The sequence below is a fragment of the Taudactylus pleione genome, unplaced genomic scaffold (assembly GCF_031769625.1).
Source record: "Taudactylus pleione unplaced genomic scaffold, aTauple2 ptg000116l, whole genome shotgun sequence".
Classification (NCBI taxonomy): Eukaryota; Metazoa; Chordata; class Amphibia; order Anura; family Myobatrachidae; genus Taudactylus; species Taudactylus pleione.
Window position 1 is genome coordinate 1,944,855 of NW_028284518.1, and position 19,894 is coordinate 1,964,748.

The following is a 19,894-nucleotide window of genomic DNA, read 5'->3' on the forward strand; positions in this document are numbered from 1 at the left end:
TAGACAGCAAATTTGACGCTTAGAAAATTTACCTCTTACTCACTGGTTAGCCACCCCCACACTAAATAGTGATCTATAATATATTTTAGGTAAAGAAACCCTTAATAAGCTGTGACACATAATGATACTTATCACCACAAATGAGAATATAAACCTTTGTGTGCTTCTCCTTGTGATCCCTATATTTAGCCCCATCTGCACTCTGTTCATGCTAAACAAAAAAGAGCTTACGCGCTGTGGCGTTCCGTATAATCAGAAGACATCCTGCAGTTAGACCATTAGAGCTGAGTATCTGGAAGAAGTTTTAACACCTTTCATAGGGGTCAATTCAATTCAGCATGCTGTGAATATAGGGAAGTTGATCCCAGAGCTATTCAATTCAGCGCATGGTTTAGTCCGACTAACAACTTAAGGGGGAATTCAATTAGAGACAAAATCGGCCGATTTTGGCGTCAATGGCGATTTCGCCAACGACGGCGAAAAAAACTGCAGATTTTCGCCTGAAAAGTGGAGAAAACTTTTCTCCTGCCTAGGGCAGGCGAAATGTTTTTTAAAAACCCCTAATTTGGGGAAAAAATGTGGGGATTTCTTTCATAACCCTTTGGACAGCGCCTCTAATGCTACTTTAGCAAAAAAAATTCTGTAAGTTGCGTACTTTGGCGAAGAACAATCGCTGAAATTTCGTTTCATTTTTTTTTTATTATCTTGACAAATGCGTTTAACGTATTGGGTCTGGTATTCGGAGGGCCGTAAGGATGTGTCAAGTGTTTTATTCATCGCACGTGGCTGGCGCAGGTAGTTTTTTAAAACTGCAAAAAAATCGCCTGCGCCAGCCATGTGCGATATTTAAAACACTTGACGCATCCTTATGGCCCTCCGAAATACCAGACCCAATACATTAAACACAACTTACGATTTTTTTTTTTTTAGCTAAAGTATCATTAGTAGGGCTGTCCAAAGGGTTCTGAAAGAAATCCCTACACTTTTGCCCAAAAATAGGGATTTTGCAAATTTTTTCCTAATTTCTCAAAATGAAGAAAAGTTTTCTCCATTTTTTTAATGAAAAATCGGTGATAAATTATAACAGCTGCGATATTGGCGATCATATCGCCGGTAATTGAATCCGGCTCTATGTCGGAGAGCGCCCGTTCTCGCGACTTAACCTGGGTATTTAGTCGCGAAAACTGTCCTTCTCCAAGTAAAGCACCAGCCGCAAAGTTGTTAGCAACGTGCTAAGCCAGCAAACAGCCTCGCGGCCGGCACTTTCGACATATTTCTCCTCACACCCTTAGGAGGGTGCAAGAAGAAATCCTTTAGACGGCTTAACAGCACGCTGAATTGAATCGGCCCCATAGATCTGTCAAACTCCTATGTGGCAGGACATGTAAATATGATTTGGATCCACACATGCCTCATGGGAAAGTACTTTAATTTTTTGCTACTTACTTCACAATGCTTTTTGTCATGGTGTTGATATTGCCTTTGAAACAATCCATGTGCTAGCCTCTTTAGTGACTAGATTTAATATTCTGTTTGGCAACACACTTTCAGATGTATGTTATCCACTGATATCAACCCTGTTTCTGGACCTGGCCGAAGAACTCTAATACATTTGGTTCTAATACATTTGGTTCCTCTTTTCAGTAGAGAAGCCATTTTGTGTAATTACACTGAAAGGCTGTGGATAAAACATATAAAATGTCTACCAGCTATGTTGTGTACATATAATGGTTTTCTGTGAAGCATGTAATTTCAAGGTATGGCATTATTTCTCCTTTCCCAATATTATTTTAGAACAATTATTATAGAACTATTGAAATTGCTCACTTTGATCTGCTTCCAAGGAAGTAAGCAACTGAACATGTAACTTCTTGTTTCATCTAATACCTATTGTTGGTACATGAGCATTGCAAAGATAAGATAAGAATAGAAACAAAGCCGGAATCGAAGTTTCCTTAATGACTCCCGCATTAATTATAATAGTCTACAGTACTATATTAAAATAATAAGGGAAAAAGACATACAAATTAATATTTGAAAAAAAAATTAACTTTGTAATAAATATTTTAAATGTTATGCTTCTTAGATATTATTTATTATATCTTTTTTATGAATAAACCATGGCTAGACATATATAAAAAAAATATGCTGCAAACTGTATGCCAATCCTAACTGCACAAGGACCATGACTATAGTCATGCGACTATTTATTTTCAGTGTGATTGTGTTATGATCACCAAGGGACCGCCGTGTAAGACCCCTAGAGTCACGCCGGAGAGGTCTTCTGCCAATAACAGCCACCCGCTGTTTCCTTAGAGCTGGATATGCTCACCAGTATTTAGGTTCTGTCTGGTCTTAAACTCCGGATAGTAGGAGCTTACACGGCAATCCTGTTGATCACTTGATATATAGTGGCAGATTGTGGTACAGGCTAGCAAAGGTCACAATGGTAGTCTAGTGTTCACTATAGGTCCAGCACTTGGTAGGGTGCCTGACCTAGAGAAAGGGCACTCTTGTGCTCGTCTGAAAATGTGCTTAAGGTGTTTAAGATGCGCCCCCCCCCCTTTTCATCACTCTTGGGGGCGTGCCTGGCACTTAAGGACATGCTGGGCTGGACACTGCGGCCTGTGGGTGGGGACGGCACCCGCAGGCTGTTTTTAGCGGGGCAGAATGCGGGAGAAGTGCCTAGAGAGTGCAGGGGGTTAATAGAAAAATCAGGAGCCTACCACAGGTCCCTGGAGGGTATACAAGTATGTCATAAGTTGGCATAAGCGACAGCTCTGGGACAGTATTTACTTACTGAGGACTATCAAGATATCTGAGCTGAAAGCTGTGTTCGTTCAATGTGTGTGAAAATGAACGACAGCACATAAAAGCTCCTAGATGCCTGATATGTGTCACTGAGATTACATAAAGTCAATCCTGCTGTCTCTGCTCTGCAGAGAACTCCTTTTCCAATGATTGTTGGCTCTGACCCAAACTCCAGGCCTTTTGGAGTGAAATTAAGACACTCTGGTTTATTTACGAAGTGTCGGGTTGTAAAGCCCAACACTTTTCTTCATGTTTATGCCTGATATTTAAAAGGGTAGAGCATGTACTAGCAAGACATGGCTAGTAAAAGCACTGCCTTTTTAAATAATGGGTATAAACACAAACAGAAGTGTCGGGTTTTTCAACCCACCACTTCATAAATATACCTTCTCAATCTCATTCAATTTTGAAAATAGGTATTCCTTTGTCTCCCAGATTCTTTCTCTAAGGGGGCATAATAAATTGGCTACAAGGTCCTACCAGCAAAAATTAGTGCAGACATTGCAACTAATTTTCTATTACCATGGGTATGCACGGTCCTGATACCCGCGGTATCCAATAGGACAAAAAGATCGGTTTCACTTTTTTCCGGGCAAAACCCTGTGTGAAATTAAATAAAAAAAAATTGGGGAACAGTCCGTTCCTAAAAATATAAATAAATGGGTAACAGTGATAATGGTTATTATTATTACTGTCCCAAGAAAAATATATTATTTTTTAAAAATGCATTGTATGGCCAATTTTTGCATGTTTTTTTTTTTGTACCAAAATTATTAAAAGCAAACTTTTTATTTTATTATTATATTATTATAGAAAAAAGGTGATTTTAAGGGTAATTTTAGGCCAAAATATTATTTTAACATTTCAAAAATAATAAAGCTATTCATTTAAATAAATGCTTTAATTAAATTTGGGGTGCATAAATGAATTAATTTGATTCTGGGGTAATTTGAGGCCATTTATTGCTTTTAACAAACAATAATGACATAATTATTGGACTAATTAAGCTAATTAGGGGGGTGTTTTTCCTTAAAATAACGATTTTATTGGATTAAAGAAATCCACAAGAGATGACCTATTGGGAATAGTTGAGAACCACTATCCTAAAGTAATAGAAGCCTAACAAGTCACCTGAATCTTCATCTCCACCCTATCTATCCTATTCTATTGCTTGCTCATTATCTTCTGTTCACTGCCAAAGTTGAAAAAAGTACCCAAAAGCTTTGGTGCCCTTGTTCATCATGTTACAGTTCGTTACTGCAGTGAGTGACCTTATAATGATTGTATCTTTCTAGAGAGTTTTTTTTATTTTAACTGAGAATATTTTTTTTTACGTTTTTTTTAAATGCATATAATTTTTTTTTTTTCATATATTGTACAGCAGATCAAATGAAAAGGTTATTTTGTTTTTTCCTCTGTAATGTGCAAATGTGTCCTCATACACTGGGTGACTTTGCCCCATGCATCAGAGATGCAGCCAAAAGCAGCTCACAGCATTCCAGACACTAGGCTGCGACTTAAAACGCACAGGGATTAGTATAACACATGCAAAGTCGCAGGTGAAGCACAATGGAACATGGAGTGAGGGAAAAGCCATGGCTGCTCGTATCGGTGCCCTTTTTACAGAGATTAAGCCTCATTGGTCAGTGTATGCTAGCAATGTAGTTTTGCTGCTTCTAGATGTTTTAATTATGTGCTTAAGACGCACATTTTGAGCAAAAAAAGACACTGGTTGAGTCGCACTAGATCTGGCACGCAGAGAGGGGGTATTTGGCACAACTTGAGCCACAGTATGAGGATATATCTGTACTTTGGAATGTTGTGGGTAAAGGACACAAATAAATGTTCTGAAATTAGTAGTATTTAAAAACAAACAAAAACAGTAACTAAAACCCTTTTTGTATATAATATTTTAATTTATAATCAGTAAATCTTGAATCCTATACAGGGTATATATGGTGAGATAACTTAAGGGACAGTTCAGTTCTCGATGTTGTGCAGGTGGATTTCAGTTTCCCAACATTGCACATTTTCCTGTGCACCTTTATGATAGACCTTGCAGTATTGATAAAGAAACTATTCAAAAGGCATTTAAATTAAGACAACCAAGTGTTCCTAAGTCATATTTGCCTACATTCCTGGAGGTTGCGGGAGGCTCCCGCTTTTTCGAGTAGTGCCCCGCACCCCAGATCTCCCGCATCCCGCCCACTTCCTAATGAAGTGAGTAGGATGGGGAGATTTTAATGAAAATTTGTGGGTCCGTAGGAAGGGGAGGAGCTAAAATTACTGAAATCACATCATTTATCCCTGCCCCCTCCTTGCTGACCTGTGAATATCAGACTTTTCCAGGTGAGGGGAGGGCCTAATGATGTCTACAGACCGGCTCCGCCTCCCGAACCTGCCAGCTCCTCCAGGCTGCTCCCAGAGAGGAGTTTTCAAAAGTCTGTAAGTATGTCCTAAATACTAGTATCAGAGCTTGGGGGGATTTAAAAAAATATTTAGCACCCAGACACAATTTTTTTTTGTCTTTACCCCTCTTCTTCCAATCACCCATCCCACCCCCTCCCCTGTCTTATATATTCTCTCACGTGCTCTCTCTCTCGCACTCTGTCTCCTCTCCTCCCTCCCCTTTACTAGTTTTGCTCCCTCTCTTTTCTCCTTGTCCCTCGATCCATGTCAAAAAACACCCCGGCAATTTCGATCCCCAAGTTTTACTGGTTTGTTACAGTCTATTGGGTGTTTCCCTGTGACACACGGGATATTTACATAATATCAAGTATGTGAACTTTCCTATACCACAATTTTTTTTTTTCTTGTGTCCAAGTCTTAAATACTTTGTTGATAGAAAATGTACACTAGAAATGATTTCACTGCAGTAAACCATTCCTTCTGGAATTTTTGAAAACTCTACGTGATGCACTGGACAAAATTAACCCTTTGAGGAATGGTCCAATGTTGGAGCCTTATGGACATATTTATTAAACAATATGTGCAATATATAAGATGTTTTCAGGGGCTACTTGCAAAATTCTAAGGATCCAGGTGATATTGATGCTTTTCTTCTACGATCTCCCGTTTTTAATTGCGAAAGCCGCTAAAGTGCTGAATTTACCAAGCAGCTTGGCCCCCGGCAGCTAACACCATCCTATGAGCTACATTCTCCAAAAGTTGACAGGAGAGTCCCCGGCAATGGACGCTTGCACATGGACAGTCGGCAAACCACACTTACGCAGTAGCTCAGCCGCATCCCGAACGTGGAAGTGAACTGCTCATGTTAGCCATGACTTTACTTCTTACAAATGTCCTTGCATGTGTTTTTTTAATACATTCAGGCAATCCTTAATTTCTTTTTGCCGCAATAAGACCACGGTCCGTATTCAATTTGAGGCGAAAAGTCCAGACTTTTCGCCCGCTGGCCTTTTCGCCTGTTTTCCAGGCGGAAAAGTATCGCGCAAGTGCCCGATATTCCCCAGACACAATATTAAAGGACACGAAAACGGGAACTGGCGAAACTTGGATCAGCGAAAAAAAACGGGAATTTTCGGGAAATAATCCTAGGACCGCCCTAAAGATGTCCAGACATGGGGGATCACTATGGGTACTATTTGCCTGCAGAAGAAAATCTGTTTTTTAAATAGCCGTGGCAGGTGCATAAATGGAACTTTAAAGAAGGTGATGCAGAAGAGTATTTAGAAGATATTTTGGGGAAAAATAACTATGCCAATCAAATTTGGGGTACTTGAAAATGGGTAAAGCTTATTTTTAAGTCCCTTAAATGATGTTTTCAAATTCAGCAAAAATGTACCTGCCGCTACTCCCGTAATGAAGAAAACACCTGCCGCATATAAAGAAACCCCTCTGGACTCAATTCCGCTAATTTAGAAGTGTGTTCCCTATTTATTTATTTTATTTTTTTGAAACCCCAAAATGTGAATAAATTTTTTGTTGTGTCCCTATTTTTTTTTATTTTTTTAACACAGATCGTTTTAAGGGGGCATTCCTAAGGGTGCAGGCTTTTTTTTTTTTTTTTTTTTTAAGCCTGCACCCCTAAACCCCAATTCTGCACTCTTTTTCGCCAGCATAAGGCTGGCGAAAAATTATCCCAGTTTTTTTAGCATTGACTTTTCGCACCGGCGAAAAGTCAATGTAATTGAATACTGGGATATTGGAAATAGGTGAAAATGACGTCATCGGCGATAAATTATCGCCCCATATTGAATATGGCCCCAAGTCTCGATAATTATTAAATATGCCTTTTTAATGTGTTACTCAACTTGGCAGGTGTGCTGGGTATAAACCATTGCGTCTCTCCTTTTGTGTTAGGAATGATAGAGGAGGAGCCTGTGCCTTCCCCCAGTGCTCCAGCTTCTGGTCTCTGTTTACTCCCTGTGTCCCTATCTTCCAGTAACCGAACTGGGACGGTTGAAAAGGGGGGAGGGTGCGTTGTGTGCTGGGCTATGGGAGGGGAGGCTGCTGCCACTGCAGCTGTTGTGCTCCCAGCTCTCTACCCGCAGCAGCAGCCCAGCTAAGAGCTATACACAAGAGCTGCATCCACCACTGTGACCTGCAGCCACAGCTGGCCAGTCACCGTGGATCACCCCTGCCAGGGTGCATCGTTGCTGCTTTCCCCTACTTCTGCCTGGTCTAGTGTGTCAGTCACAACGCTGCCATATTTCCTCAGCCAAAAGCTGAGTACACAACTCATACTGCGCATACCATACTGTTTTGTAGAATTATATTATAGATTCTATACAGTACAGCTCTTTTTGTTTGGATAGAGAGAGAATAATACCATGCACTTGGGCCGCAATTCTGGCCCACCATCCCCTGAAAGGGATGCACTTTACCTTTTGATTTCAAGAAAAAAAAGATCAACATTGGCATCTGCACACATTTATTCCAAAGACACCCATGCCACTCATTCAACACAACACCACATTCCACTCAATTGCTCCACATGCTCTCAGAAACCACTTGCCGTAAAAGTCCCACCCATGCGAAAAGTATCCTAAACCTAATACATTTAAATAAATAAGTAATAAAGTTTTATATATATATATAAATATTTATAAAATAATATAATATATTTGCCCAGAAAGCTTAGGACTCACTTGGTGGATAAGTAATACATATTTTGTGCAGGATTATTATCTGTGACTGTGAGAGGTGTTAGTGGAACATTGTGGAATCCAGCAGTTATGGATGATTTTGTGAGTAAATTCCTATTGCACACAGCAATATGGTGCTGTTTATTTTATGTTTTATATTACAGGGCTACAAATAGAATCTCTGTTAAGGTTTCTTGAGTTCATATAGTGTGAGTGGAACCAGTTGTTTCCAGTGTAGAGAATGTGTACTTTAGCAGAGTGGCAGTGCTATTTTAGTCAGCTTACACAAAATGGTTTCCTGAGTACAGCATGTTCAATACATCTGTACAAGGTGTGGTGACTTAATCGTGTTCTCCACACAGTTTATCATGTAATGTGCTTTCTGATGGTAACAATTTTTTTCAGACACTATAATTACAAACCATCCTTGTTAAAGATTGAGACATTATTTAGTAATGTTGTGTACTTTCTTCTACTGTGACTGGCACAGCTTTTGAACACAGGAAGCAGTGAGCCGTGTCATTGATTCATTATATTTTTTTCTAGTTCTGAAGTCATGCAGGCTCCTAGAACTTGGACTATAGCCCTTCCTCTTTCCAAACACACTGCCTTATTTTTAATGATTTTCTGGGCTGGTAAATGTAATTGTCACACAACCTTCACAGTTTTCATTTCAATATGCTGGTGGCCATTTTTTTTATTTACTGCTAATCCACTGTCATATGGAATATGCCTTACCTCCGTTAAATCTGCTTGGCTTGTTCGCTTTAACTGCAGTAGCGACAGTATAATTTAGGATACAGCTGTTGAGGTATGTACATTGCTTGTTTATGCTGTACTATAAGCCTGCACTGCTTGAGAGGCACATTGATGCATATGACTGTGTAGGTTTGTTTTAGCAATATGATTTTATATGTTAAACACTCTTTTTAAAGTGTATATACAAGCACTAGCAAAACTTAGTACATATAGCACCGTATATTTTAAATATAAACTGAACAATTACAGACAAAGGTGAGTGTCACAACTATTTTGGGTCTCACAAAAAAAATGAAGAAACAGTCATGTATTCACAATGGAGTTTTGTGGGGGGTTAATGATTCATCTGCCTATAGTCATTTCAGACACGCCATGCAATTACCATATGGACCGACCATCAATCAACTGAATAGCCCCCTTTTTTAGACTCTAGCAACACATTTGGTGAAATGCACAAAGCTTTTTTTATTTTAGTTTTATGTTGACCGCTTTAGTCCGTAAAGAAAGATCTGTCATCTTCCAACAATGTTATATATTCATCTCTTGACTTTTTCTTTAATGCACTGAGGAGCTCATTCAGATCTGATCGCAAGATGCGGCCGCTCGCTGGCAAAAAGGGTCCGGATATTTAAATTAAGCACTCGCACTATGTCTTAGCGAGCTACGACACTGAGCGCTCGCAAGTGTATAAAGACGCCCCCTTTCCACTCGCAACACACTTCATCTCCGGGAATTGTAGGATTAATCGGTAACATCGAGAGCTATCAAAGCTGCTCGCAGCCCTTGAGGTTGCCTTTCCCCGCTGCAAGCACTGCGATCAGTGCTGGCTGAAATACGTGCAGGTGACGTGTACAGTGCCGCTACTTTGCTAATTATGCACGCCCTTTAAACGGCGTTTTGGTGGCCTGACACGCCTACGTCCGCAACACCACTCCCCTGTTTACAAGCACCTTCCCCTGCAACCACCCACAAACGGCACTATCTGTCACTCAAAGCAGCGACCTGATAGCGGCTTACGAGCCTTAGCGACCGGGTCTGAATCAGGTCCTGACTAAGTACTTCTAGCACTGATTCTAAGGGAGGCTTGATGTAACATCATTGTTTTTGTGCTATGCCGTTTGTAAACCTTATTAATTACTAAAGGCAACCGCACATCATATAGTACATAAAAACAGCATTAGCAGTTTTAAGACCATCTGAACCATGGTTGTGACAAATGAGAAAACGCAGAACATTTTTGTTGTGTTTCAATGCAAGACCCCCTGAAACAATGTTATTTCTTCCCGTAGCATAGGAAGATGTTGCTACAGTAGATCATATAAGAGAACTCTTATGATGCAGTTTCTATATTCCATACCTGACCAAATGGTGTACAGGAGGCAAACAAATGACTGTATACTGTCACTAATTCAGGATATAAGTGACTTGCTGCTAAAATCTGCTCATCTTTCTGCATGCCAGTTTGTAATTCTGTCTGTCTGGCATTAGGGGAAATGTTTAATTCAGCTTTTAATTAAATAGGTTTGACCTATTTATTAATAGCTGTACTACCAGCTAGCAAAAAGTGTTCATGCAGTCTCGCGGCAGTCAGAGCCCAGAGGCTGCATGCAGTTGTTTTTCGTTTGGCTTCTCCGGTCCTCTTACAACCGTGTCTGGAAACAGGATGACCAATCACAAGCTGCAGTGAAGAGATTGTAGCTAGGTGACTGGCCTGTTCACTGTTAAGCCCTACCCATCCCTGTTGACTTGTTTTAAAGTAGCAAGCGGAATGAATTTGCGGTTTCTGTATTATTGTTGTAATTATTATATTAGATAGCAGAACAATGTAGGTCCCCGCAGTCACCTCCTGTATGTCCATAGTTAGAAAAACTTAAAGTCATGGAATTTGGGCCAGTATGAGGCCAAAAGAAGGTTCTAATCATTAACCACAGCTCATAAGAGAATGTCTTCATCTTAGATGTACCCCTATATGAAAGTTCATACACCCAACTTGTTTTACTTTGTATGTTATGCTTAGTGTTTGGAGGCATCATAGCGTGCTGATTTCTATTGCACAAGCCCTCTCCAAAATGAATTGTGCCCTTCTGTAAGTTAGTTTATTCTGAAAGAACTCGGGAGCCAGATCACATAAGCTTATTTTAATTTGTTTTTAGAATTGAATGCACTGCAGACATAATTTTCTACTGTGAACAGCAGATGAGACCTAATGTAGAGATCCATTGATTTCTAACCATCCCTGTCTTACTTACCATTGGAACAGGTCTTATGTGGTGTCTAAAATAAAATATTGATCCCTTATAACATTTAACTTCACCTATCCAGATTTAAAGCATGAGACACTATGACCTGATTGTGCATATTTGTGCTCTTTATAGTATTGTATTCTTGCCTTATCCATTGGGCTCCCACAATTTTGTACTTTGCATAGTTTTATTAGTGCATCATATTCAGTGAGATTTTAAAAATAATATACTGCAACCTGGAAAATCATTGATTAATAGTCACAAGTATGTGTGAAATATCCAATACTTTGGCAGGAGTTAAATTTTTACTTCAGAAATAAATACGACTACATGGGAGGAATGAAATTCTCAACATCAGTGCAATGAGCCATTCCATAACTGCACATCACGTCCTGCCAACACTAAGTTTTCCCTAGAGGTGAGCGGGAAAGCTTGCGATGTTGGTACTACCATAATTGGCTGATGTGTGCAGCTGGGCATCACCATAATGCCTAGTATCACTTCCCACAGAATTGAATTCTACCTTAAATGTGACCAATTTGGTGCGGTGTCATTTTGTTCCTTGCTCAGTTTCTCTTCATACTTGTTTCTTCCACCATTGTTGTGCGGGTTGTCAATAGCTTTCTCCATGTAGTCATACAGCTCTTTTAAGGGGATGCACTGGAATCCCAATCGCCGAGAGAACACCGGCGATGGAATCCCAACATGACTAGGGATGCCGACGTCTGAATCCCGGCAGACTGCATCCCATTCGTCAGGAAACCGGGAAAAGGTATCGGCCGCGGGGAGGGGTGGTTAGGTTTAGGCACCCGAGGGGGACTTAGGTTTAGGCTGTGGAAGTGGGGAGGGTAGGGTTGGGCTCTAGACAGGGAGTAGAGGGGGGGGGGTTGTTAGGCACTAACAGGTGAGGGTTAGGCACTAAGGGGGAAGGGTTAGGTTTTTACCGGGAGGGTTAGTGTGGGTGGTAGGGAACGTTAGTATTAGGGTACAGGAAAGCAGGGTGAGGGAGTAAATAGGACAGGGGAGCATTACTCACTGTTCCCCTGTCGGGATTTGAACCATCGGAATGCTGCTGTCAGTGTACTGATAGCCGGCCTCCCGTCCATTGGTATTTCATACCGATTCCCTTTTAAGGATATTCCCACCTTGGAAGGGGATTTTTACATCACCAGCTATTCCCCTAGTATAGGCCCGCTGCCATGTGCTTGGTGGTACTGTCCTATCTGTGCCCTTATTTTGGTACTGTTGAAGTAGAGGAAACAACAACATACTCCTGATAAGTGCCTTCCAGTTATGAGCTGTCATTTTTACCTCCTATATTTGCCCTAAAATTTAACCCCCTTCCCAATACAAATGTATACAGGGACCCCTTCCTACTTACGTGCATGACTGGGGACAGTGATTGTAGGGATTGCAATGTATATGCTAAACAGTTTTCTATACTTTCACTGTGCAGGCTAGGAGCAAAAAGGCTATAACCTATGTCTGCTCTCTGTCCTATGTTTTTTTTTTTTTTTTTTTTTTTTTTACAAGACTACACCCCACATTGACCATGTACACCACTTTAATAATGCCACACACATCCCATGCTTTCACAACATACCGGTGCCAGATTCTCAGCACCAATGATCTTGCCCAGAATGGTAGTGGTTCGGCTAGATCAAGATGAGGTGTGTACTGATCAAAGATGTGACCTTATTGTACTGTATCCCCATTTTCCATTTGTGAATATTTAAGAGGTATGCAGTGAGATTGACCATAGGCTTGTGGAAGAAATAAAGAGCTTATTAAGAGGAGAGGGCAGATTGGACATCTGTAGAGTATAGACCTATCTGCGAGCAAACTTGCTATCGCCATCAGATCACTACAGTACAGTGTAATAGTATTTACATAGGACACAATCAAAGGGAAAAATATTTAGGTAGGATACCTTTTTATTTCTTCAGAATCCATAGGGTTCCACAGGGAGACAATGGGGTGTAGGTGGTACTTTAGGACTGGACACCAACAGCAAAGCTTTTTTCTATCCCAGGATGCTCCGGTCCTTATCCCCCCCCCAAATACCCCGCCCACTGCCTAAAGGCAACTCCGTTTCACTGGAGCTGGATCACCGTTAAGAGGCCCATACACGGTGCAATTTATTTTTTTTCACGATATGGCTGATTTAGATCAATCGTAATAACCAATTGTATACATCGTGTGCAGTATTTGTACGATGATGCGTTTCCCCGCCGTCATAAATCTGCTTCGTAGATGTTATGGAAAAATTATAGGTCGAAATCTTATCGTGTAGGATGTGATACAAATGCATATGCGTTTTATTTTAATTTTAATTACAGATCAAGCAGCGCTAGATAGTCCTCTGGACTTCTACAGTGCTGGTTCATCACCCCGCCACGACTCAAGCCCTCGGTAGGTACTCTCGGCAGGGCTCCGGGGAGACCTAGCTAGCAGGGCTTCTTGGACCCCGGACTGCAGCCGGGACTCAAGGGGACTGGAGACGCTGATGTGGACACCGGTTCGTCCGGGACACCACTAGACCACCAGGGTATAACCTATACTGGGGCAGGGGACAGCTAAGGCCAGGGACCCGGTGGTTTATGTCAGCATAGGGGAGAAGGCCCTCTCCTTGCTGCCCCTCCCCCAGCTCACGGCGCCATTTCACTGCGGTCTTGCTGCCCCTGAGCTGCTCCTCCCTCACACTGTGCCCCCTCAGAGATTCACGGCAGCCATTTTCTGCATCAGGTCTCCGGGAATGCTGGGTCCGGTCTCCCTGTATACCTCTCCTAGGAGCCAGGTTATACAGTGCTATATTCTACCAGCCACTGTGGTCTGTGTAGTTGAATTTAGTGCCCACTGCATTTATATTGTATGCTCTGCATTGTATGTGATTTGTGCTAGCGCTGCTGTATGTTTATTTTTCTCAACTGTCGGCTTATACCTTTCCCTTTCTTTCATTCTATCCCTGGAATACTGAGGTTCATTGTACCTCACATCTACCTATATTTGTGAGGGATATCACATACTGTATATCTGTGTTGTGCACTACACTGTGCCATATTGTACATATATCTGGGTTGCTCACTGCATTGTACCAGATTGTGTGCTACATTATCCTTGCAGCTATGTCTAGCAAAGGCAAGAATAACAAGCAGCCTGTTGCTCCCACTCTGGTGTCTTGCAAGTCCTGTTTAGCAGGCTTAGCTTCAGAGAATCTCATTCCAGATGATCTGTGTGCATCTTGTTATACGGCACCTGGCCCATGGGCTTCTTTTTCACAGGTGTTGGCAAAAAATGCGGGCCACCTAGGGGTCCCTGTGGTAGTTCCCCCTATGGGATGACCACAGCAGGTACTCCCTGCAAATCCTTTGCCTCCCCCATGGGTAGATGTACTTTCTACCTCAGTGCAGAGTCTGGCAGCTACCTCTACAGCCTTTCAACAAATGCTGCAAAAGGAGAAACCATTACATAGTTAACCTACTAAGCGTGCTGTGTTATCCCAGTCCACCCAGCTATCAGATTCTGAGTTATATTCTGGGGAGGCAGAAGACGTGGACCTCTCTCAATCTGAATCCCCCTCGGGAGAGGAGGAACCCCCCTCTAATTTGAATATACCTGCACTTGTGAGAGCTGTAAAACCTATTCTTCAAATAGAAGAGGCAGAACCCACTCCTAAGGCAAAAGAGCCACTATTTAAGCGACAGAAGGTAGTTTTGCCAGAGTTTCCTCACGCTGATCAACTATCTGAACATATGAAGCATGGAAAATGCCAAGTAAAAGGTTTCAGCTGCCTGAATGCTCGCTATCCTTTTACCCTCTTCCAGTGGTATGCAGTCGGGAAGCTGGCGGACCTAAGCCCGACAGCCGGCTTCCCGACTGTCATATCCCGGCAAGTGTCTAAAGACGGGCGTCGATATGCCGACGCTACCTTACCTATCCATACTGCAACCTCCTTAAAGGAGACTACTGATAGAAGGATTGAAGCTTGCCTGAAATCTATATACTCTCTTACAGGAGCTATTACTCGTCCTGCCAGGGCTACGGCCTGGGTGGCAAAAGCTATTGAGAGTTTGGTAGAAGCCTTAAAAGATACATTTCCCTCTGATGCTTCGAGGGTGCATTAGAGATGCAGCCTCCTATTTAGGAGAGGTGGCTTTGGATACTGGTCTCCTAGCTTCCAAGGCATCTGCTACTTTCGTGGTAGCCTGCCGTATTGTTTGGCTTCACTCACGGAAGGCAGATTCGGACTCTAAAAAGGCTATGGAGTCTTATTCTGGGGAGATCCTGTTTGGCCAAGATGGCGTTTTTGCCCTCTGCATCTACTATGAAGCCTCGGATGTCATCTTTTTGGACATTTCGTCCCCATGGAAAAGCTAAAGGTCAGTCCTTTCCATGGCTGTCTGCATCCACTAAGGCCTCCAAGCCTAGGACCAAACAGACCTGGGCTACTAGACGTCCACCTACCAAATCTGACAAGCCTTCAGTCTGACGGGGCGGGTAGGTTGATTTCTTTAGTTCGCCCAGTTCTGGCGTCAGACCACCTCAGACGCCTGGGTAAAAGAAGTGGTCTCCCACGGATACGTCCTCTCATTCCTGAGGCGGCCCCCCCCAGCAATTCTTTTGCACAGGACCTCCATCGTACCCAAGCAAAGCGCTGCTCCTCCAGAAGGCCATTCAGTCCTTACTGTTATTGTGGGTAATAATTCTGTTCCCCTCATCACACCGAGGAAAGGGCTATTATTCTACCCTTTTCTTGTTTCAGAAGCCCAACATGTCTCATCGGCCTATTTTCAACCTCAAGTCTCTGAACAAGTTTATCAGGGTGCCCAGGTTTCTTATGGAAACCCTACGCTCCATTGTCCTGGCTATGGAGCCTGGGGACTTTATGGTGTCGCTGGACATTCAGGACGCTTACCTACATGTACCTATAGCGCCTTCTCATCAGTGGTATCTCTGGTTTGCTGTCCTACAGCAACATTACCTATTTCAAGCACTGCCTTTTGACCTTTCTACAGCTCCAAGGGTCCTTTACCAAGATCATGGCAGTTATGGTGGCTTATCTTCGTCGTCAGGGGATCAGACTGCTCCCATACTTGGATGATCTCTTGCTCTTAGCAAGCTCCCCAGAAATTCTTCACTGCCATGATCTTGGTAAAGACCCAAGTAACCATTGCCTTTCTACAAACGCACGGTTGGCTAATCAACTGGAAAAAGTCCTCCATGACCCCTTCTCTGGCTCAGAAAATCTCCCTGACAGCAGACAAAATCTCTGTATTACAGCACCGAGTACACAGATTACTCCAGTCGCCGAGTGTCAATTCACTCTGCAGTGCAGACCTTGGCATCCATGGTGTCCACCTTCGACATGGTGGAGTTCGCTCAGTTTCACTTTAGGCCCCTACAACACCTGATCCGCTCTCGGTGAAATGGACTGCCCCATCTGCTCAGATCCCAGACAATGGGTCTCCGGAGGTTCGTCTGTCCCGATCCTGGTGGCTACAGATGTCCCACCTAAACTAGGGTCGCCCCTTTTTGGATCCCAGACTGGGCACTCTTCACTATGGACGCAAGCCTCCGTGAGTGGGGCTCAGTGACCGGCCAGCACTCCTTCCAAGGATGCCGGACTGCATCCGGGGCGATCTTGCCAATCAACGTCCTAAAACTCCGAGCCATTTATAAGCCCTCTCTGGCTCAGGATATAGTTCAGGGCAGGCCAGTACTAGTACAGTCCGACAACGCCACGGCAGTAGCCTACCTCAGTCACCAAGAAAGCACTCAAAGCCGGTCAGCAATGGCAGAAGTGTCCCGCATCAGCCGTCACGAAGTGCATGCAGGGGAGTGGTCTCTCAATCCAGAAGTCTTTTCAGCTCCTGGTGGACAAATGGGGTATGATGGACGTGGACCTCATGGCCTCACGACACAACCACAAACTTCCAGTGCACAAGGCAGGACAAGGGACCCCGACATCTTTCCTCCAGTCTCCCTTCTGCCCCTGGCTTTTTGGAAGTTCATGCAAGAGGGGGCTACGGTCCTGTTGGTAGCTACAGCTTGGCCCAGATGCTATTGGTTCTCTGATCTTCAAAGTCTCTCCACAGACATTCCTCTCCAACTTCCTCTATGCCCAGACCTGTTGTCTCAGGGTCCCTGTCTACATCCGGACCTGGCCCGTATTTCTTTAATGGCTTGGCTCTTGAGACATCCCTCCTAAGGTCTAAAGCAGTAGTGTCAAACTCTGGCCCTTCAGCTTTTGTGGGACTACATATCCCAGCATGCCCTGCCACAGTTTCAGCATGCCCTAATAGCAAAACTGTGGCACTGCATGCTGCAATGTGTAGTTCAACTGCAGCTGGAGGGCCAGAGTTTGACGACACCACTGGTATTAAAGGTTTTCTATCTCTGTGGTCCAGACCATGCTCAGAGTGCGTAAACCGGCCTCTGCCAGGATATATCACCGGGTGTGGCATACATATTTTCAGTGGTGTGCAGCTAAAAACTATGACACTCAAGCTGGATTGGATCTTAGACTCTGCCTAGCCCAGTGTTGGCTAACCTTGACACTCCAGCTGTTATGGAACTACATAACCCAGCATGCACTGCTACAGTTTTGCTATTAGGGCATGCTGGGATATATAGTTCCACAACAGCTGGAGTGTCAAGGTTAGCCAACACTGGCCTAGCCTCTCTGAAAGTGCATGTCTCTGCTCTGTCCACCTGGTTCCAACCCAGAATTGCTCCTCTACCGGATGTTCACACCTTCCTGCAAGGTGTTCTACGTATACAACCTCCCTTTGTCCCTCCTGCGGCTCTGTATGATTTGTCAGTGGTTCTCCCTGCACTTCAGGAACCTCCTTTCGAACCCCTGGATTCAGTAGATATCAAGTGGTTCACTGCGAAGACTCTGTTTCTTCTGACTATAGCATCTGTCCTTAGGGTATAGGATTTAGGGGCGCTTTCCTGTCACTTTCCATTTCTAATCTTTCATCCGGACAGGGCTGTTCTTCGAACATGCCCCAGCTTCCTTCCCAAGGTGGTCTCTCGTTTCCTTAATGGGGAAATTGTGGTTCCGGCCTCTTTGGATGTTGTCTGAAGATCTACGTGGATCGTACTAGTTCCATCAGGATATCGGTCTCGATCTTTGTCCCATATGGATTCCACAAGAAGGGATAGCCAGCTAACAAACAGACTCTGACCAGATGGCTTCGCATGACTATCTCACAGGCTTACATGCAGACTGACCTTCCTGTGCCAGCTACAGTATCTGCTCTTTCTACTCGCTCTGTGGGTCCCTCGTGGGCAGCCCACCGTGGGACATCCCTTTTTGTCTCCCTGTGGAGCGCTATGGACCCGAAGAAGAAAAGGAAAGTTATAGTAAAACTTACCCTTGTTAACTCTCTTTCTTCGAAGTCCACAGGGGGCCCGCCCTGACGCACCTGGCTTCTATGGGTTTCTTCTCTTGGTCACTTGTTTCCTTCTCTGTGTGAGAGTGTGCTTCTTCAGTGTACCAGTCTTCCTTCTCTCCTATCCTGCTCCTGCCTTGGGCATCCTGGGATAGGAAAAAGCTTTGGTATTGGTGTCGGTCCTCCAAGTGCCACCTACACCCAATTGTCTGACTGTTGACCCTCTGGACTTCGAAGAAAGAGAGTTAACATGGGTAAATTTTACCATAACTCTCCTTTTTTTTTTTTTTTTTTTTACCCTTGCCTTACATCAGCCAATCCAAAAAGGTGGGAAATCCATTAAAGAGTCAGTTTTATAAACAAGTGCAGAGTAGTTAGCACTTCAGTCTAGCAGAGCTGGAGCCCTGGTTTCGGTTCCTGCAGGTGTGCTGTCTGTGCAGTGTTTCTTTCCGCCATTTGATCTGGTTTGCTCCCATGTTCGAAATACATACTGGTAGGTTAATTGGCTTCAAACTAATTTGGCTATGATGTTTGTGTTTCTTTGCTTGTGGAAGGTTAAGCTGATTGTAAGCTTAAATGGGGGATAGACTAATAAGCCTGAATAACGTTTTCAGATTGCATAGCGCTGCGGAATACTGTATGTTGCTGCTATAAAGATACATTAATAAAAGGGATCAATGACTGCCATCATTGAAATGCAACTAACCACTTGATATGATCATTAAGTAATTTTATAGTATTTAATATCCTTTCTGGCCATTACCATAGTCCCCAGCCTTTCTTGATAAATTGCATAAAACAACGCAATATATATATATATTTTCTTTTGTCTTGCGCAGGACATGGTAAAACTTCAAGAGATGCTGCCTCAGTGCGGGCCACACATCCTATTCCAACTGCGTGTGGGATATACTATTTTGAGGTGAAAATTATTAGTAAAGGCAGAGATGGGTAAGTACTCCGGGCTTTTCTTACATGCAAAAAAGTGTTCTCTTCATAAAGTTTTAAAATTGTCTTTAATATATTCAAATTGGTTAATTCAATACTATGTTTTTCATTTGTTCAAATATGTTTGTTTTCAGCATGTTGTGTAAACTATTTTCTAGTTTATATATATATATAGGGAAGAAGTAGAATAAATAGAACATATTGTAGTCAGCCATGGTTTTCATCATGTAGTCTGTGCAGATTAGGGTGTCCCTCCACTTCAGCCCCGCAATGCAGCGGAAGCCAGACCATGGTGATTATGTACAGGCATCCGCTGCCACTCACATTGCAGGGACATTAATCTGTCTACTCCTATTATATAGAGCAGATTGGTTCGCTTTCATTCTGCTCCACTGAGTAGAGCTGGACAGATTTAGTCCTCCTGCATAGTGAGCTGCAGCAGCTGCCTGCACATTAATAGCATAATCTGTCTGCAAGCTCCAGGTAGTCGCTGTCAGGGGAAAGTGTTACATGTCCTGTGACTGTCATTCTACCACAACGCTCAGCTGTTAAATTTTATAAATGACAATATGATAATGCTCATGAACCAGCATAATTGTGTGTTTTGTGATTGCCACAGGGGGAAAGA

The 19,894-nt window shown here is 43.0% G+C and overlaps 1 protein-coding gene across 1 annotated transcript in view; it reads left to right on the top strand.

Moving 5' to 3' along the window:
• RANBP9 (RAN binding protein 9) overlaps positions 1-19,894 on the top strand; it is a 92,877-nt gene that overhangs the window by 35,129 nt on the left and 37,854 nt on the right. The window contains exon 2 of the mRNA XM_088471639.1: positions 19,158-19,269. Within this exon, the coding sequence (XP_088327765.1) occupies positions 19,158-19,269 (112 nt within the window). The remainder of the gene's footprint in view (positions 1-19,157; positions 19,270-19,894) is intronic.